The following is a 16,665-nucleotide window of genomic DNA, read 5'->3' as shown; positions in this document are numbered from 1 at the left end:
CAAAAAAAGAAAAACGCAAACTGTGTTTTGATTCATGCAAAGTTTTTCCTTACTTCCTCCTCCTGTAAAACTCACCAGTAACAAAGCGCCCCTCGCGGCGGCCGACCATGACGTCGGCCAGGCCGCCGCCGCTGAGCGCGACCCAGCCGCCCGTGCCCTCGTCGCGACACATCACCTGCGCGCGGACACGCACCACGCAGACACTGCGGGAAAGAAACAATATAAATATTAAATAACAACTTTAGAGGTGTCAAGGGATACACGGATGCAAAGAAGTTCAATGCGAAATAGAAAGACGAAATGAAAATAACTGTCTTGCTTTCTATGAGAGAGAGAGAGAGACGGACAGAGAAACACGCGCACGCCGCACGGTTTACTAATAAAACTAAAGCAAAAAGTGTCGTTACAACTTTAGGTCTTAATTTTTCGCGTTTAGCCCCCTATCGCAACGCGCAATACGAATATCCTTCGTTCCAAAAAAATAAAGGAAATTGCTGAAATCATGATATGTGGCTTTGTCGCGTCACAAAGGAAAGGATTTTTCGACAGCCCGCCCGATTTACTTTACAAAATTTCAAAGATTTTCCATTGAAACAGAATTTTTACCAACCTTATGGATTATTATCAAACCATTACCATACACTATGCATATTATTGGATGTCTCCTTAGGACTATTGCCTAATTTTAATTTCCACCACATGAAAAGCATCACAACACGAATATGTATGTTGTGGCTCTCCAGAGGATAAAGAAACGAGTTATTGTAACGTTAATCATACGAATTTGAATAAAAACTAACGGAAATTTTTAGTTATATTCGAAGAACAGATTCTACACCGCTGCGGAAGTTACTTGACCTAATAGTACATTAAAAGTAACAAAGACAGATTTTTTTTTCATAAAACCCTACAGTACTTACTCCTCCATATTTTATATCAGCAATATTGAACAGATTCTTTCTAAAGTTGACAAAATATCTTCACAGGAAAAAGAAAAGTTCCGGCTTGAGTTCTAGGATTTGAGCTTTGATCTCATATGCACTATAACGATTTAGCTTTCTTATTTGTTAAGAACACCGTCTTTGACGAACACCTGGCTTTTAATAACAGAATATCCATAATAATATATTAGTATACAATATTCACTAATTGCATTATGAAGCTGTTATGTGTTTTTGACAATCTTCACTAATTAATTTATGAGGATTATGTCTTCTCGAGGATTAATATACAATGCTTGGAGTCAATGTTTGAATTCTGTTAATGGGTGTTTTTTTTCGTTAGTTGTGATCTGTGGCTCTATTCTTTATTAGAACTATTACATGTCTGAAAGAAATAAGCTGTTTGTGGACTTTGACTTCATTGCAAATCCGACACATTGGTGCCTTGCTCAAGGATTGAAAGCGTATCAATTGTGGATATGACTTTCGTATATTTGATAAAGTATAGATATAGTATGGTTTGAATAAGTAATAGACAGAGAAAAAAAGAAATGTATGAAAAGATTATAAAATAAATTAAAATTTATATCAAATGTTAGTCAAATTCAAAATAACCCTTTTGTTCTATTAATTTATTTTTTTTTATAGTGGGTTATGTTATAATCTAATAGCGCTATTAGGTTTCCGCACGTTCAAATAAATCATTTAGCATCATGGCCTCCCTTACTATAAGTGTGGATTGAACATGTAATAGATAGAAAAAAAGAGGAAAAAAAAGAGAAAAACATTAATGGAAAGACAGATCAAGCGATTTTTTTTCAAATTCAAAATATAATTTGCTTTTTTTTATGGAAACAGATTATATGAAAAAAAAAGTTTTTATAAAGCAGACAGCTTATATGCACTTACTTATTTAACCAATTTGGGTGTAAAGTACACTTTTGCAATGGTAAGTCTATATAAAATTGCCATATGAACTATTAAAATAAATTTCTCAAACATATATAGAGCTAGCTGCGCCCCGCGGTTTCACCCAAAATTCACACCAAATTTCATACAGATATGATAAGCTGTTTTCGCGTGAAAGAGTAACAAAGTCCATCCATACTTACTAACTTTCGCGTTTATAATATTACTAGGTGCGCCCCGCGGTTTCACCCACGTAAGTCCGTATCTCGTAGTAATATCGGGATAAAAAGTTGCCTATATGGTATTCCAGTTGTCCAGCTGTCTACGTACCAAATTTCATTGCAATCGGTTCAGTAGTTTTTGCGTGAAAGAGCAACAAACGCAAACACATCCTTACAAACTTTCGCATTTATAATATTAGTAGGATAGTATGATAGGATTATCTAGCCTTCAATGACCTATAATATATTACAAGCCATACAAAATATCTTCAAACTAATTTAGTGACGAAACAGTTAACATAGCACAGAGTTCAACTTACAATGGCTGTGTTAAGACAATTTGATACTTCCTGTTTCGGCTGATTAAATAATTACCAGTTGCTTAGTCATTTCTCGACATACTCTCGTGGAATACGCGTTTTAGGACTTTAAAAGTTAGGAGAGCGAGCACTCTGCCCCAACGTGGGGTAGATTGATTATTTTAGTTAGGAATATAGATGATTACAATTCACGGTTCAAACTCAATCATTTATTTATTCAATTAGACTTCTTTAAGAAGCACTTTTGAGTTGTTATTGCACATTTTTTACATTTACCACCGGTTCAAAAGCAGTTTAGACTACACAGAAGAGCAGGCAAGAAACTCTGTAGTTGCTCTTTTCCAATTATGTCAATGGTGTGTGATATGTTTGAGGATATCATACATTACTATGTATAAATAAATAAATATATATCCAATGTTCTCTTTTTTAATACATTTCAATACAAAATTGGTTTAAAAAGTAACATCATTCAGTAATATTTATATCTAAAAATTTCATTTTACGATTTGATTTTAAGTACTTACATAAGTAAGACATTAAAACGTTTCATTATAAATATATTCAGTTTATTTGTAATTTTAATATGTTCATGTAACACACATGCAAAGAGAAGTCACAAAGAATACAATAAAATACTATGATGGCTTTCATGTAAAATCCAACAAATATAAATGCGAAAGTTTATATCTGTCTGAAATTTGGTAACCAACCGAGTGACGCCGCGGGTTACAGCTAGTTGACATGTATGTCCGTATCAAACTTGATGCATATCCTACTAATATTATAAATGCGAAAGTTTGTAAGGATGTGTGTGTGTGTTTGTTGCACTTTCACGCAAAAACTACTCAACCGATTTCAACGAAATTTGGTACGTAGACAGCTGGACAACTGGAATAACATATAGGTAACTTTTTATCCCGATATTCCTACGGGCTACGGATTTACGCGGGTGAAAACGCAAGGCGCACCTAGTTGGATATATATCATAAACAGCTGATGTTTTGGTGGTAATTATAAAGGATAAGCAGTGGTGGCTCAGTGGTGAGGACCTCGGACTTCAAAATCGATAAGTCGGGGTTCGAGACCGGGCGAGCGCGCAAGAAATAAATTGATTTTTCAATTTATCTGCGCATGAAGATAACATCACCACTGCTTAAACGGTGAAGGAAAACATCGTGAGGAAACCGGCATGTCCAAGAATTAAAAGTTCGACGACATGTGACATCTGCCAACCCGCACTTGGCCAGCGTGGCGGAATGAACCCTCATGGGAGGCCTGTGTCCCAGCAGTGGGAACATATATATGGGCTGCTGATGATGATGATGATAAAGGATATCGAATATTTTCGAACTCTGTTACAACTGTTTACACTTTTTTGTGGTGTATTTGATGTTAGCCGAAACGGATACCACATCTTAGCATGGACGTGTGGTTTAACTAAAGGTGCACCCTGGCAGCGACATTGTCAAAGCGTCCCCTCTTAACGGGGATCGAACCTCGGCCTGAGCTGTCGCATTGTCTTTACTACTACACTACATAATATGGTATAGTCTGATTTTAATAGATATGCAATAACTAATGTAAAAACAAGATACTCTAATTCAAAGTGATTTATAATTCGTTTAAAGCTATTTTAATGTTACAGCTTTTGTGTTTTAAATTCTGTTAAGCTTATCCAACAGTTAAAATGCCATACAATGTATAAGATGTCAGATAGCCTATCAGGGATACTATCAGTAAGAGTAGGGGCCACCAGCATAGTCAAACGAAAAATCGCTTAGTTTCCAAGGTTGGTCTCAAACTATCTTTGTACCAAAATTTAATCCAAATTAGTTCAGATGTTTAGGAGTGAAGAAGAGACAGAAGGATTTACTTTCGCATTACAAGTAGGGATAGTAACATTTTCAACCATTATTTACTCATCAGTTAATTATGTTCATGTCTGTTGTTCAAACTCAAACATTTATGAAATCAAATCAATTCAGAAATAAATTATTACCCATCACTATCTCTATCTACAGAGAATATACCTGTCTGTAGTTGCATTTTTAAGATCAGTTCGCTCTTTAAATAGCATTAGCTTTACAACACTGATAATAAATTATTGTTTAAATGTAGCTAGCAAGGATTACATGACAGAGATCACTGACATTGAAAATAAAAATAACTACATTTAGGAAAAAAATATGAATGTACAACAATACTTTATTTATTGAAGTGATCAGTTCAATATTTTGATGTCACAATTACTCAGCATTAATTATCTTTTTATATTATTTCCTTATTCTACAAATTTTTATTAGATGGCTTTCAGGAATAAACATATGAATGACCTGATTTTATTATTTTTTTGATTGCTTGCTTGACTGCTTGACTGGTCCTCATCCAATTGTATCAAAAAACATCTGTACATATATGTTTAAAGCTGAAGTGTTTTCTTGTTTGCTTCAACTCGCTCATCTCAGAAAATACTTTGACAATTTGTATGAAGTCTTTTTGTGGGTTTAGTTAAGTAATACTTAAGATCTGTTTCCAGATAAGTTTTCCATACAATAAAGGATGAATAAAAAATTGCAAATTGGGTTTATAAATTACATAGATATATTAAAGGATTATTAATTTATCAGGTTAAATATTATGTGAAATTTTATTACAATTGTTTAATTCGCTTAAATTATTATGAAAAAGATATTTATGTACAAAATAAATTTTCGAAAGGCAGATTTTTGGTTTTTTTATTGCACTATTATCTATGGATTTTTGGTCTAAAAGGTAGCTAGGTAGGTGGCTAAGATTTTTGTTCTAGCCACCTTACATAAATGGTCTAGTTACCTGGCCTTTCCTATTATCTTAGTTACAGGTAGTTAGTTTAACAATAGAAGAATAGAGTTTTCTCAAGAAGGAGGACTATGTTCAAAAAAGCGTAATTTCATAGGTTTAATTTTTATAACTAGGATATTATTAATAGTAATTGAGTGTCCAATCATTTATACTAATAATATGATAGTGAAGGTGATGATTGTTATTGATATAATTACAGTTTCTTAATTCTTTGGTCTTTTCAATTAAAAAAACTTCCATGGTATGTATAAGGAGCGAGCGAAAAAAAATATTGCCAATGGGTAAGTAGTAATTTATAATTACAGAGCTTTTTCAAACACGTAATTTGAAACTGAGCAATAATCAAATAAATTTACCAAAATAATATGTGGTATTAAACACAGAATAAAGGAAAAATAAGAATTCGAATAACATAATTATGATCGTCAGTTATTAAAAATCGTCTGGGTACATAGTGCAAAAACTAGTTTCGCGGAAAATCAGCTTTCAAGCTCATAACAACGCAATTAAATACGCAGCAAAGATAATTCATTCAAAAACAGTTTCATTCGAGCTAGCTTCAAACGACCCCGAGCTGCTACCTACATTACAATGAATGAACCACCAGTCATTGATTATAGAATATAGCTATACATCGCAGGGTGACTTAGGGGCGGCGGTCAAACATTCATGTTTTACATACGCTTTCACTTATACCTGCTTTAAAAGCTCCCGTATAGCCTAGTAATGATATCAATGAGCCTCTGATATAGCTAAAAATCATAAATCATCAATGCTTAGGTCGTAAAATGGCCGGGGAAGGGCCCTACCTACATCGCAGGGCGCGACTTGTACAACGAAAAGCTGGACATTGCAGACAACACTTACTTTTCAGATGCCTCGGTCATGATTCGACACGTCGAATATCCTAATTTCTACTCGCCACTTCACAGATTTCACCATTTTTATGACATAAATACATCAGATTCACTTGCGAACCGTTCTTATTTCGGCCCTTTGTTGGGCCTTAATACGCGTGCGCGTCAATAACAGTCCGGGCGGGTTTTCAATGAAACCGGCGTGCTCGAGCGACAGGTGGCGCGGGAATCGTGCTGTATCCCGACTACAGCGACGCGATTGGTAGATTTCAACACGCCTGCTATTTCGACCAACCAGAGCGCAGGATCTCACAATTAACCAATGACGTACATTCAGAAAGTAGGTTCACTGAACCGCGGCATTTTAAAATTATTTGACACTGCGTTTAAATAAAACCGAATTTTTAAATACTTTCAATTCCAGCGAATTCCAATTTTATTTATACAATAATACTTTTAAAATATAAGAACATATGAGTATAAAAATCGCGGAACGTATTTATACCGGTAGGGAGCGAAACGTTATGTAGGTCACATCGCTTTCGAGGCTTCGACGGTTACTGAATGAAACGCAGGTTCGCAATGGGCCCCTCTATTCCGTTCATACAGCGCACCATTGAAAAATAAATAGGTCAAATCATTGCAGTGTGCCCCAATTGCAGGTCAGTTGCACGATTCACGGGCGGGTATGCAACGGGCCCCCAAGCTTCTAAAAATAGATGTTCTATATTTGGGCAGGTCATGTAATGCAAGCCTCCATAATGTAGGTTACCTGATTTTCTTTGTTAGTCAGTGACGTAGTTTCAGTATGACGTCATTGGAATTGATCGCTCGAAATTCGAAATTCGGAATTCGTAATGATTCTTAAATTTTAATATTTATCGTAAAATTCTAATTATTTTCTTAAAACTGTTTAGTTTAAAATAATGTTTGCTCATTATTGTTATTGTTAAGGATAGGTAATTTACTGAATAATTTAAGTTTTGTATTTTATCCAGGTTTAATAAATTAATATACCTTAAAATATTTTAAAGAAATACTAGAATATCCTCTTTATTAAAAATTTATTGATATGTAAATATACAATAACAAATTATAACATTATATTAAATAAATATTCGTATAAAATGTCTGTTTCAACTTACAACATATTAAATCTTATTCTATATTAAATAATTTACAAAACAGATATTAAGTTAAGACTTTGAAGCCGAAAGAGTTGTATAAAATAACAACAAAAAATGATGGACCGATTTTGATGTGATTCACCATTTCTGAATGATTTTGTCTATATTAAAATAGTGATGGACTTATATTGATTGTAATGTGTGAAATATATTTTCAAGCAAAGTATAATTGATTCCTCGAAATAAAGTATTGTGACATACTTTGTATTTCTTAAATAAATCACACAAAAAACAGAAATAATTAATAAAAAAAAATAAATTATAACCTTTAGCTTTATTTTGTATCAATCAATCAATTAACATTTGTATGAATATCGTAACATCATACACATAAGGGCTTACGACTTAATTTAATACCAATTTATATAAAAACAGGAAATAAAGAAACGACTAAAAAATAATTGTTCACAAAAAAGAACTAATAAGGTAATTTTTACTTTGAAATTAAAATTACCTTACGAAATGTTTATATGTTTTAACTAGATGGCGCTGTATTCAAATATTTTCCTTGCGATTTAAACCCCCATAGGAGGCCTGTGACCCTGCACTCATATCATATCTAGGCTGATTAAATAGAGTCAATTAAAATGCCGTATTTTTATAATTATAAAAGAGATGTATTAAATTTTTCACAACCGTATAAGCTTATTCTATTTTCTATAAAAACGTATAAAAATTATGCATATTATTTATCTCAGTCATTTCTGCGGTAAAGAGTTACAAACACACAATATACAATAATACTTTGAATCTTTCGCCTTATTTGACAATTATGTATATATGACTCCTAAATACTTTTCAAATGGTTAAACAAAAACGCATGTTTAGGGTCATATACTATTTCGGAAAGGTAATTAAAGGATCAATTACAATAACTGTATATCATAAAGAATTGTAATTGTAGGTTATAAATATTTCGAACGAAGCATCAAAAAAACGAACACTAAGAAATAATTAAAAAAATTATCTCTTGCTAATTGACATATCATTTTAATACAGCTTTTTAAAGACATTTCAACTACTACATAAGAAACAATTCACTTTTATAAAATCTGAAGGTATTTTAATGTTTCGGGAAATAATATACTAAGCAACTTTTTTTTATTATTTACAGATTTTCAAATTCAGTTTCAGTCTTGGTGGCTTGCGCTAAAGCTGCCTTCCGCAAATCTTCGCTTTGTAAAGCCATTTGGTTCACTAGTTTCTGAAATGTATAAAGGAAAATATTATTAAATCTGATTTCACTAAATAGTATAAAACGAAGTTGCTTTCTCTGTCCCTATGTCTCTATGTATGCTTAAATCTTTAAAACTTTTTGATGGGGTTGGGATTTTGATGGGGTTTTTTTAATAGATAGAGTATCAAGAGGATGGTTAATATGTATAATAAGTGAAGTCCCGAGTCCCCTAGTGGGGAATGGGGTAGATGATGTACATCTGTTTCACTGATCGATTTTCTTTACGGACAAGTAGGTGATCAGCCTTCTGTGTCCTGCCAGACCGAGACATTTTTTTTGTGCGCCCCCACCAGGAATTGAACCCAGGATTGAATCTATTAAATCACTCCGATTTATCGCGTGCGAAGGCGCGGGCAAAAGCTAGTAATTCAATGAAAAGCAGTTGTTCGCGCTGTCGCATTTTGTACAAATATACTTTAAAATATAGTTTATGACAATAATGGAGGAATAAATAAGTTATTAGAAGTTCTTAATTAAAAAATAACGCACTTTAAAAGTACGTACAAATAAATAATCTCTTTTCCAGAGCAAGTTAAGTTTTTATGACACAAAATCAAAATGAAGACGCGTATAAATTTTGCATGAAAATTTTGTTATATTTTTATAAGTGATCCAAAAAAACATACCAAAATAGTTTACTTATAGGGCGCTTTTGACTTATTTCAATTGATTTATTTTTCATACCATTTATATATAATACATTATGTCAAAAATAAATGACGTAGTTTTTGTCATAATAATAACAATTATTAAAGAAAAACTATACCGCTCAAATTTTCAGGACTATAACAAACTTCAATGATCCGCACAGGGAGCACAAGCTCTCGAATAAAGAAGAATCATCGATATCGGTTCACCCAGTCGGAAGATCTGAGGTAACAAACACAAAAAAAACAGTCAAATTTATAACCTCCTTTTTTGATGATTCCTTTTTAAATCGAAAGCTTGTGCCTCCCTTTATCTCTGACAATTAATGGAAGGCGTCCATTTAATTTTTTTTTTAATGTCTATTGAAAGAAAAAAAAAACCAACTCACAATGTGTTCCAATCCATCTTTAGTGGTCCTGCTCTGAGAATACACCATGCATATTTTCGTATTTTGCACCGCTACGGGACTCTTCTTAGCTATCGTCTCGGCGATCTCTAATACTTCCTTTATTGCCCTGTAAAAACATATAATTTGAATCCCCTCCATATCCCTTTCTCCTTATAAGCGGGCAGTGAAATCTCCGAGGCACCACCTCCGCTCTGTTCGTGGGCGGTGGTGATCGCTTACCATCAGGCGAACCAACACCTCAGGTACCCGCTTATGACATGAAAAAAAAACTGTAACCACCTAAACACCTAAAGACTGGATTTTGAACTTTAAAAGTGAAAAATTTAATTTCAACTTCGCACACTTACCAAGGATCGGTGACAATACAATAATTTCATGATTTTATTATCCTGATTATGAGCGACAGGATTAAATTCCTTAAGTCGTAAGAACAATTAAGACAATTTAGTTGACTGTATAATTAGTTTCTTTTTTTTACTATTTTATATATAACTAACCACTCCCCGCGGTTTCACCCGCGTAAGTCCGTATCCCGTAGGAATATCGGGATAAAAAGTTGCCTATATGTTATTCCAGTTGTCCAGCTGTGTATGTACCAATTGCAATCGGTTCAGTAGTTTTTGTGTGAAAGAGCAACAAACATTCTTACATACTTTCGCATTTATAATATTAGTAGGATAGTAGGATAGGATTTTTAATCATTAGACTGACTATTTTATATAGAAAGGGGCTTAGAAGTTGCATCGTTCTAAAAAATTATAATGAATAGAAAAAAAACAGTGTTGTATTTAATTATAAAAATGTTCCAAAGATCTATAAAGAAATATTGAAGTGTGACTCACGTCTCTTGATCTGGGAATATCTTACTAACAAGACCTATTTCCAATGCTTCCTTCGCTTGTAGCTTTCTAGCTGTGAAGCATAGTTCCCTTGCTATTGACGTATTGCCTATGACCTGGAATTCAAATCAAATCAAATCAAACCAAATGTTATCGTAGTAATAGCTTGTTGTCGTAATAATTATTTATTTATCCTACGTATGGGCTAGATATTGATACAATACATGAAACCAATTTATAACATACTACCATTTGCCCGCGGCTTCGCACGCGTTAAATTCAGTGTACAACCCCTTTCCCCCCTTTTTATGTTATTATACATAATTATAAACATTCCACTTGGACCACTCTATCTATTAAAGAAAACCGCATCAAAATCTGTTATGTAATTTTAAAGATCTAAGCATTGAGACATGCATACGGCGGAAAGCGAATTTGTTATATACTATGTAGTGATACCACAAAACTAATACATGTATATTAATTTGAATTTGTCCGTATGTTCATAAAATCTCACCTTGGGTAATCTCTGTAGAGTTCCTACGTCCGCGGCTAAACCTAGGTCGACTTCTTTGACCTGGAACCAGGCGTCCTGTGTGCAATATCTAGAAATATACAGAATATATATTTATTGAATATATGATATTGTTAAACCCCGTTTTTCTATACAACGCGTTAACCCTAGTTAAACTCTATTACTAGCTGCCAATACAACTAGTCCAAACTAGTTCTAAGATGTTAAAAATTTGATTAAATATAGAATATAGTAAATTTTCTAAACAAAAATGTAATTTACGCCATTATTTAGTCATACCTTTTTAATTTCAATTACTTTTTATCATATCTAGCTGCGACCCGCGGTTTCACCCGCGTAAGTCCATATCCCGTAAGAATATCGGGATAAAAAGTTGCCTATAATATGTTTTCATCTACTTTTGACTAAAATAGAAAAATAATCAGGTAGCTTTCAATTTAAAGATATCAATTATTCGCCATTCGGCATCATCCTAAATAGCAACATAATCTAAATTAATATTATAAAGAAGTAACCTTCGTAAATTTGTATGTTTGTAAGATTCTCACTCAAAAATTGCTGGTCGATTTCAAAAATTCTTTCATCATTAGAAAGCTGTAAATTCACTGAGTGATTTAGGCTGTGTATATACCACGAGCGAAGCCGGGGCGATCAGCTAATCACACTAATATACAATTTGGATAAATATATAATTTGGATGTTTGTCCGTCAATCACACTGAAACTACGGAACACTACGGAACGGAGTTTGATCAAGTTGGTATACAGAGTGTGAGCTGACTTTGGTGATAGGATACTCTTTATCCCAATTAAAATCCCCTTGGGATAAAACAGGAATCTTAATATCCAGGCGGCGCAGGGTCGAGCGTCTAGTACATTATATACCTCACATCAGCAGCTGTTATAAGATCGACGCCAGCGCCGACACACGCGTTGTGCGAAACCACCAGAACCGGTTTGACGCAGTCTTCCAAAGCCGTTATTCCGTCCTGAAATCGGCGTTCTTAATTCAAAATTAAATGAAAAATTGAAAAAAAAAAAACATGGGAAATGTCTTTTTTTAAATAAAGCGCTATATAAAGATTCATAATTTTTACCAACATTATGATCAAAAGCACCTTTTGATATAAAAGATAACAGGAAGTAACCACTTCAGTTTTTAAAATGAGATCACATGACGATCGATTTAATATAACCAAAGGTTTTGCATGTGTTTGCATGGTTTCAGATTTTTTTACATCCAAAAATATTCAAACAAACATAAAATCTCGTCTTTTATACAAAAGTATTACCCTGTATAATTAGTACTTAACATAATTATTAAATATTTATTAGCAGATATAATAAAAAAACAACTTAAAACTGGCTCACAAATGGCGGTCTTATGGCTAAAAGTTATCTCTACCAGGCAACCATTGGGCAAAGGAAGATATATATTATCACAAAGGGTTTTGTAAAATTAAGAAAAAAAAATAACAATAATAAAAATAAGTAACAATAAAATACAACCGATACCTCGACTCTAATTACCTGAAACTTCACTATCATTTTCTCGAACATTCTACCCCTTCGTCCTACATCTTCAATTTCGGATATCTTGTTGCCTTCTGCTATAAGACTGTTGAAGTCTATCCCTGAAACATACATATAAACAAACTGTTACAACTTTTAACTGTATGCCTAACACAGTATGTACGTTCAGTTTCGTTAAGTGTTACCTGGTTGAGATCGCTGCCTAGCGACAAGACCGCTTATTGAGAAATTTTTAAAGAATAGAAAAATTTGATCACGAGGCACGATTTCTATTCTTAAAAAATTTCTCATTTATAAAGCATTTCAATGCTATAAAACTAAAAATTAAAGACCGCTTATTGTTTTTCTTTAAATTGTATCTGTAGTGTTTTATTTTAATCACAATAAATACTATTCATTTCACATAAGTTAATTGTAAAAGAAATTACAACTGTCGAAGCGACATATTATATCCTAATTTACAAAGCAGGAATAATGTTTTCTATGCTATTAATTAAACTCAAGGTAGACGAAAGCTGATTTCTTCGTTTTGTAATTTTGTAGTACTATTCATTATGTATTAAAAATATCGATATTTTTTTTCCCATATATATATATATATATATATATATATATATATATATATATATATATATATATATATATATATATATATATATATATATATATATATATATATATATATATATATATATATATATATATATATATATATATATATATATATATATATATATATATATATAGGATTATATTGAAAATACAAAACAAGCTAAAACTAAAGTCATAATGAAGAAAAAATAAATAAATCCTTATTTATGGAACTACACTATCTTATCTGATATTGTCAAAAATTTAATAATTTTTCCATAATATATATACATATATATGTCTTTATCAATTAAGATAATTAAGTATTAGGTATGCTTTAAGATATTTATGATGGGTCATCATGAATACAGAAAGTATAATAAAAATGTTTTACTTTTAATTGCAATTTGTATATTATTTTTGAGTTGAATGTATTAAGGGTTTGCATAAAAGGCTAGGAAGAAAATAAAAAATATATTTTGAATAGTTTTTATCAATTTCTTCCTACATTTATATATATTATAATTCATATACATTATTTTCCGTGATGTTATAATACATAACCAACATTACATTGTTTATAGAGCTCTCCGGGCCGTTTTTTTATCACAATAATTACGTCCTACAATGAATCATTTTGAAAAACGATCAAAAGAGAAAGCATGTATGTTTGTTTGCCTTTCACGTTACAACAGACGGATTTTATGGCATATTTATGTCTGGAGATAGTTGAGATGCCGGTTATAAGCTACTCTTTACTGTGAAATATGTTTCTTTTATGTCATGTCATGTTAACGTGGATTTAATTTGACCATGTGGGCAAAGACGCGTGTAGCAGTTAGTTTTTAGTACTAAGTATAGCTTACCACCAGTAAAATGCTTTCCCCTCCCAGACAGAACCACAACTCTGCATTCTGGATTGTTACTCAGAGACATAAAGCACTCTTTCATTTCGCTACAACCATAAATATGTTTTTATTTATTTGATATACCATAAGCACTGAAGATTCAGTCACTTCGGACCGAAAGCAGAATGTTCGAGTCCACAGCATTATCGAAACCGTCCTAGCTTTAAACAGTAACGGAAAATATAGTGAGGAAACCGTCATGTCCAAGAACCTAAAGCCTGAAGACACATAACATCTGCCAAACCACAGTTTAAAAGGAGAACTGTCTCTGTAGTGGGAAAATACATAGGCTGATGATGACTTCATATAACTAACTGGATTGCTTAAAAAAGCATTGATATATAAAAAGCATGAGTCAGATTTATTTAGAATTTAGATGTTAATAATATTAAAAACTTAAAATAAAAAGTAATACATGATAAAAAACTTGACTTTAATAAAATAAGTTCACTTATACTTGCACACAGTAAATAGATAATAGGTAACTGCCATATCATAAGTTCTTGTACTCAAAACATTCGAAAATTAAAAAATTTAAAGATTAAAAGGTACTTTCTTCTTTAGCTATACAATTAAATATCAACAATGTACAAACCTCCACATATTTTTGCTAAATGTGTTTAATTGTTTCGGCCTGTTCATTTCCACGTGGAATACATTTTTCTTCGGCATGGACACAGCGAATGTCTCAAATTGAGGAATTTCTGATGAGTACAGTCTTGTAAGCATCCCTGGAAATTATTTTCTTTTCAAGCAACGTAAAAAAAACCAAGAGGTCCTTAATTCAACTGTTTTTGATTGTGTTTTTATCTTATAACTTTTGACTGGGTGAATCGATTTTAATGATTATTTTTTATTTTAAGAGCTGGTGTCCTCTGCATGGTCCAATTTAAATTTGGTCTAGTTTTTACGATTTGAAGGTGGTTTAATTTTAAATTTAAAATAATTATACAGCAAAACAATGTGTGTTAATATTTCTTTAAAATAACAATACTTATTCAAACTGTTTTACATGTCAGTTTTAATAAAATGGCTCATAGAGAATAAATAAAATAGTTGACAGATCTTTTCAATGCTTTTGTATAAAGGAAACAAAATAAATTAAGACATAAAATATTTGAACTCCCAATAATGCTTTAGGTGTGTTCAGGTGTGGAAAATAGCTTTGTATGCACAGCTGTCACTAGTATATAAACAGGGATTGATACTGGTAAAGAGAATCATTTAAAATATTATTCTCTGATCCATGTATTACAACTGCAGATTTTTTGTGCTATCTAAGTACCCTACAAGATTTTTTATTATTAATTTTAATGTATGTGGAAAAAGTCCACCAGTATGTGTGTTTATAATATGACTATTTATGTCAAACTGCATATTTTGAAGCTGATAAACTTCTCTATTAAAATCTGGTAGCACACACACACACACACACAGAATTTTATCTTTTTATGTCTTTGAAAAAGGAATAAGTATATATGGTAAATGACAGCCAGTATTTTGGTCTAAGTATATGACAACAAATAAACATAAACAATGTCTAGAAAAAAGTTCGGTACCCACAACAAAGGAAACCAATAGTGGCAAATGTATTGCAAACCAGTACTATAAATATTAAATTAAAATTTAATTTACCCTTTTAATAAATTGATATTATAATAAAAAATAGAAGTTATACTTACGAGGCACAGATTTGATGGATGCATAACTAGATTTAGAGAACTGCGACAACATTTTGAAATAAATCTTCGTCTTTCCCTATAAGTTTGAAAATAATTTATTGATTAATTGATTATTTTTTGTATGTTCAAAGTTCAAAGTTCGGTTACTTCAACCAAACACGGTGGTATCAGAAATGTCAAAATAGATGTTTACAATTACGAAATGTCAAAATCACACTATTGTAGCACCATCGCTGACAGTTGTCATAAATGACATTAAAACGTTATACGCAGACGATTAACAGTCACCATTATGTACATTCAATATCTTTTTAAAAGTGTTTGCTATACAATTTGCTATATAAAAAGTATTTCAGTGTTAGGTATAGACTCTAAAATAATAGTAACTTTTTTATGTTCGTCTTTTTGTATATCCATCGATCACATAAAAACCCCTTCGCAGATTTTGACAAAATTTTACACAGCGATAGATCAATATTCAGCTCAACTCATAGGCTAAATGTTATTAAAAAAAAGTTGTTTTAAAGGGAAGTATTCACACGTGATTAAAAAATAAATTCACAAAGATGTCTATAAATGAGATGTCACTAGACAGGACTTTCAAAAAAAATATTGTTTCAAAAGAGTTTTAAGTTTGCTAAATTAAACACTTGATGAGATAAACTATTTTATGATTTGAATAAAACCTTATAAGTCGTAAAAAGTGTCGCCCTAGTACTGTCTCTTATATGAAAATACCACGTTGTAGAACATGTTATAGCCTATACAAGTGAAGCCGCGGGCGGAAAGGTAGTTTATAATAAAATTCATAAAGTGCATAACATAATTACTGTTTACCCTTCAAACACGTTAATTAGAATGTTAATTTACATATTAATGTGTGTATCTTTTTGCAGTATTAAGTTTTTTAGTTTAATTTATGTAGACATCTATTCATCATTATATATTCTAAATGGAATGGCGGGAAAACTTTAGTTCACGTTTAATTTACAGTTTAGACTCCAT

The 16,665-nt window shown here is 32.0% G+C and overlaps 2 protein-coding genes across 4 annotated transcripts in view; both read right to left on the bottom strand.

Annotated features, from left to right (window-relative positions):
- LOC119836026 (sprouty-related, EVH1 domain-containing protein 1) overlaps positions 1-6,288 on the bottom strand; it is a 15,279-nt gene extending 8,991 nt beyond the window's left edge. For all 3 annotated transcript variants that reach the window (XM_038361193.1, XM_038361194.1, XM_038361195.1), the window contains exons 1-2: positions 6,103-6,288; positions 76-203 (exon numbers count right to left, since the gene is read on the bottom strand). In XM_038361193.1, coding sequence (XP_038217121.1) covers positions 76-203; positions 6,103-6,122 — 148 coding nt within the window. In that variant the 5' untranslated portion in view covers positions 6,123-6,288. The remainder of the gene's footprint in view (positions 1-75; positions 204-6,102) is intronic.
- Positions 6,289-8,385: 2,097 nt separating this feature from the next.
- LOC119836108 (delta(3,5)-Delta(2,4)-dienoyl-CoA isomerase, mitochondrial) lies at positions 8,386-15,847 on the bottom strand. Its single transcript, XM_038361359.1, has 9 exons — positions 15,661-15,847; positions 14,574-14,709; positions 13,937-14,025; positions 12,477-12,580; positions 11,832-11,935; positions 10,930-11,017; positions 10,416-10,528; positions 9,553-9,679; positions 8,386-8,483 (listed from the first exon to the last, which is right to left on the bottom strand). Exons 1-9 carry the CDS (start codon positions 15,710-15,712, stop codon positions 8,388-8,390), a joined length of 909 nt encoding a protein of 302 aa, XP_038217287.1. The 5' UTR covers positions 15,713-15,847; the 3' UTR covers positions 8,386-8,387.
- Positions 15,848-16,665: the final 818 nt, after the last annotated feature.

This window comes from Zerene cesonia, chromosome 22, assembly GCF_012273895.1.
Source record: "Zerene cesonia ecotype Mississippi chromosome 22, Zerene_cesonia_1.1, whole genome shotgun sequence".
NCBI classification, from domain to species: Eukaryota; Metazoa; Arthropoda; class Insecta; order Lepidoptera; family Pieridae; genus Zerene; species Zerene cesonia.
This window is presented reverse-complemented; position numbering and strand designations above follow the sequence as displayed.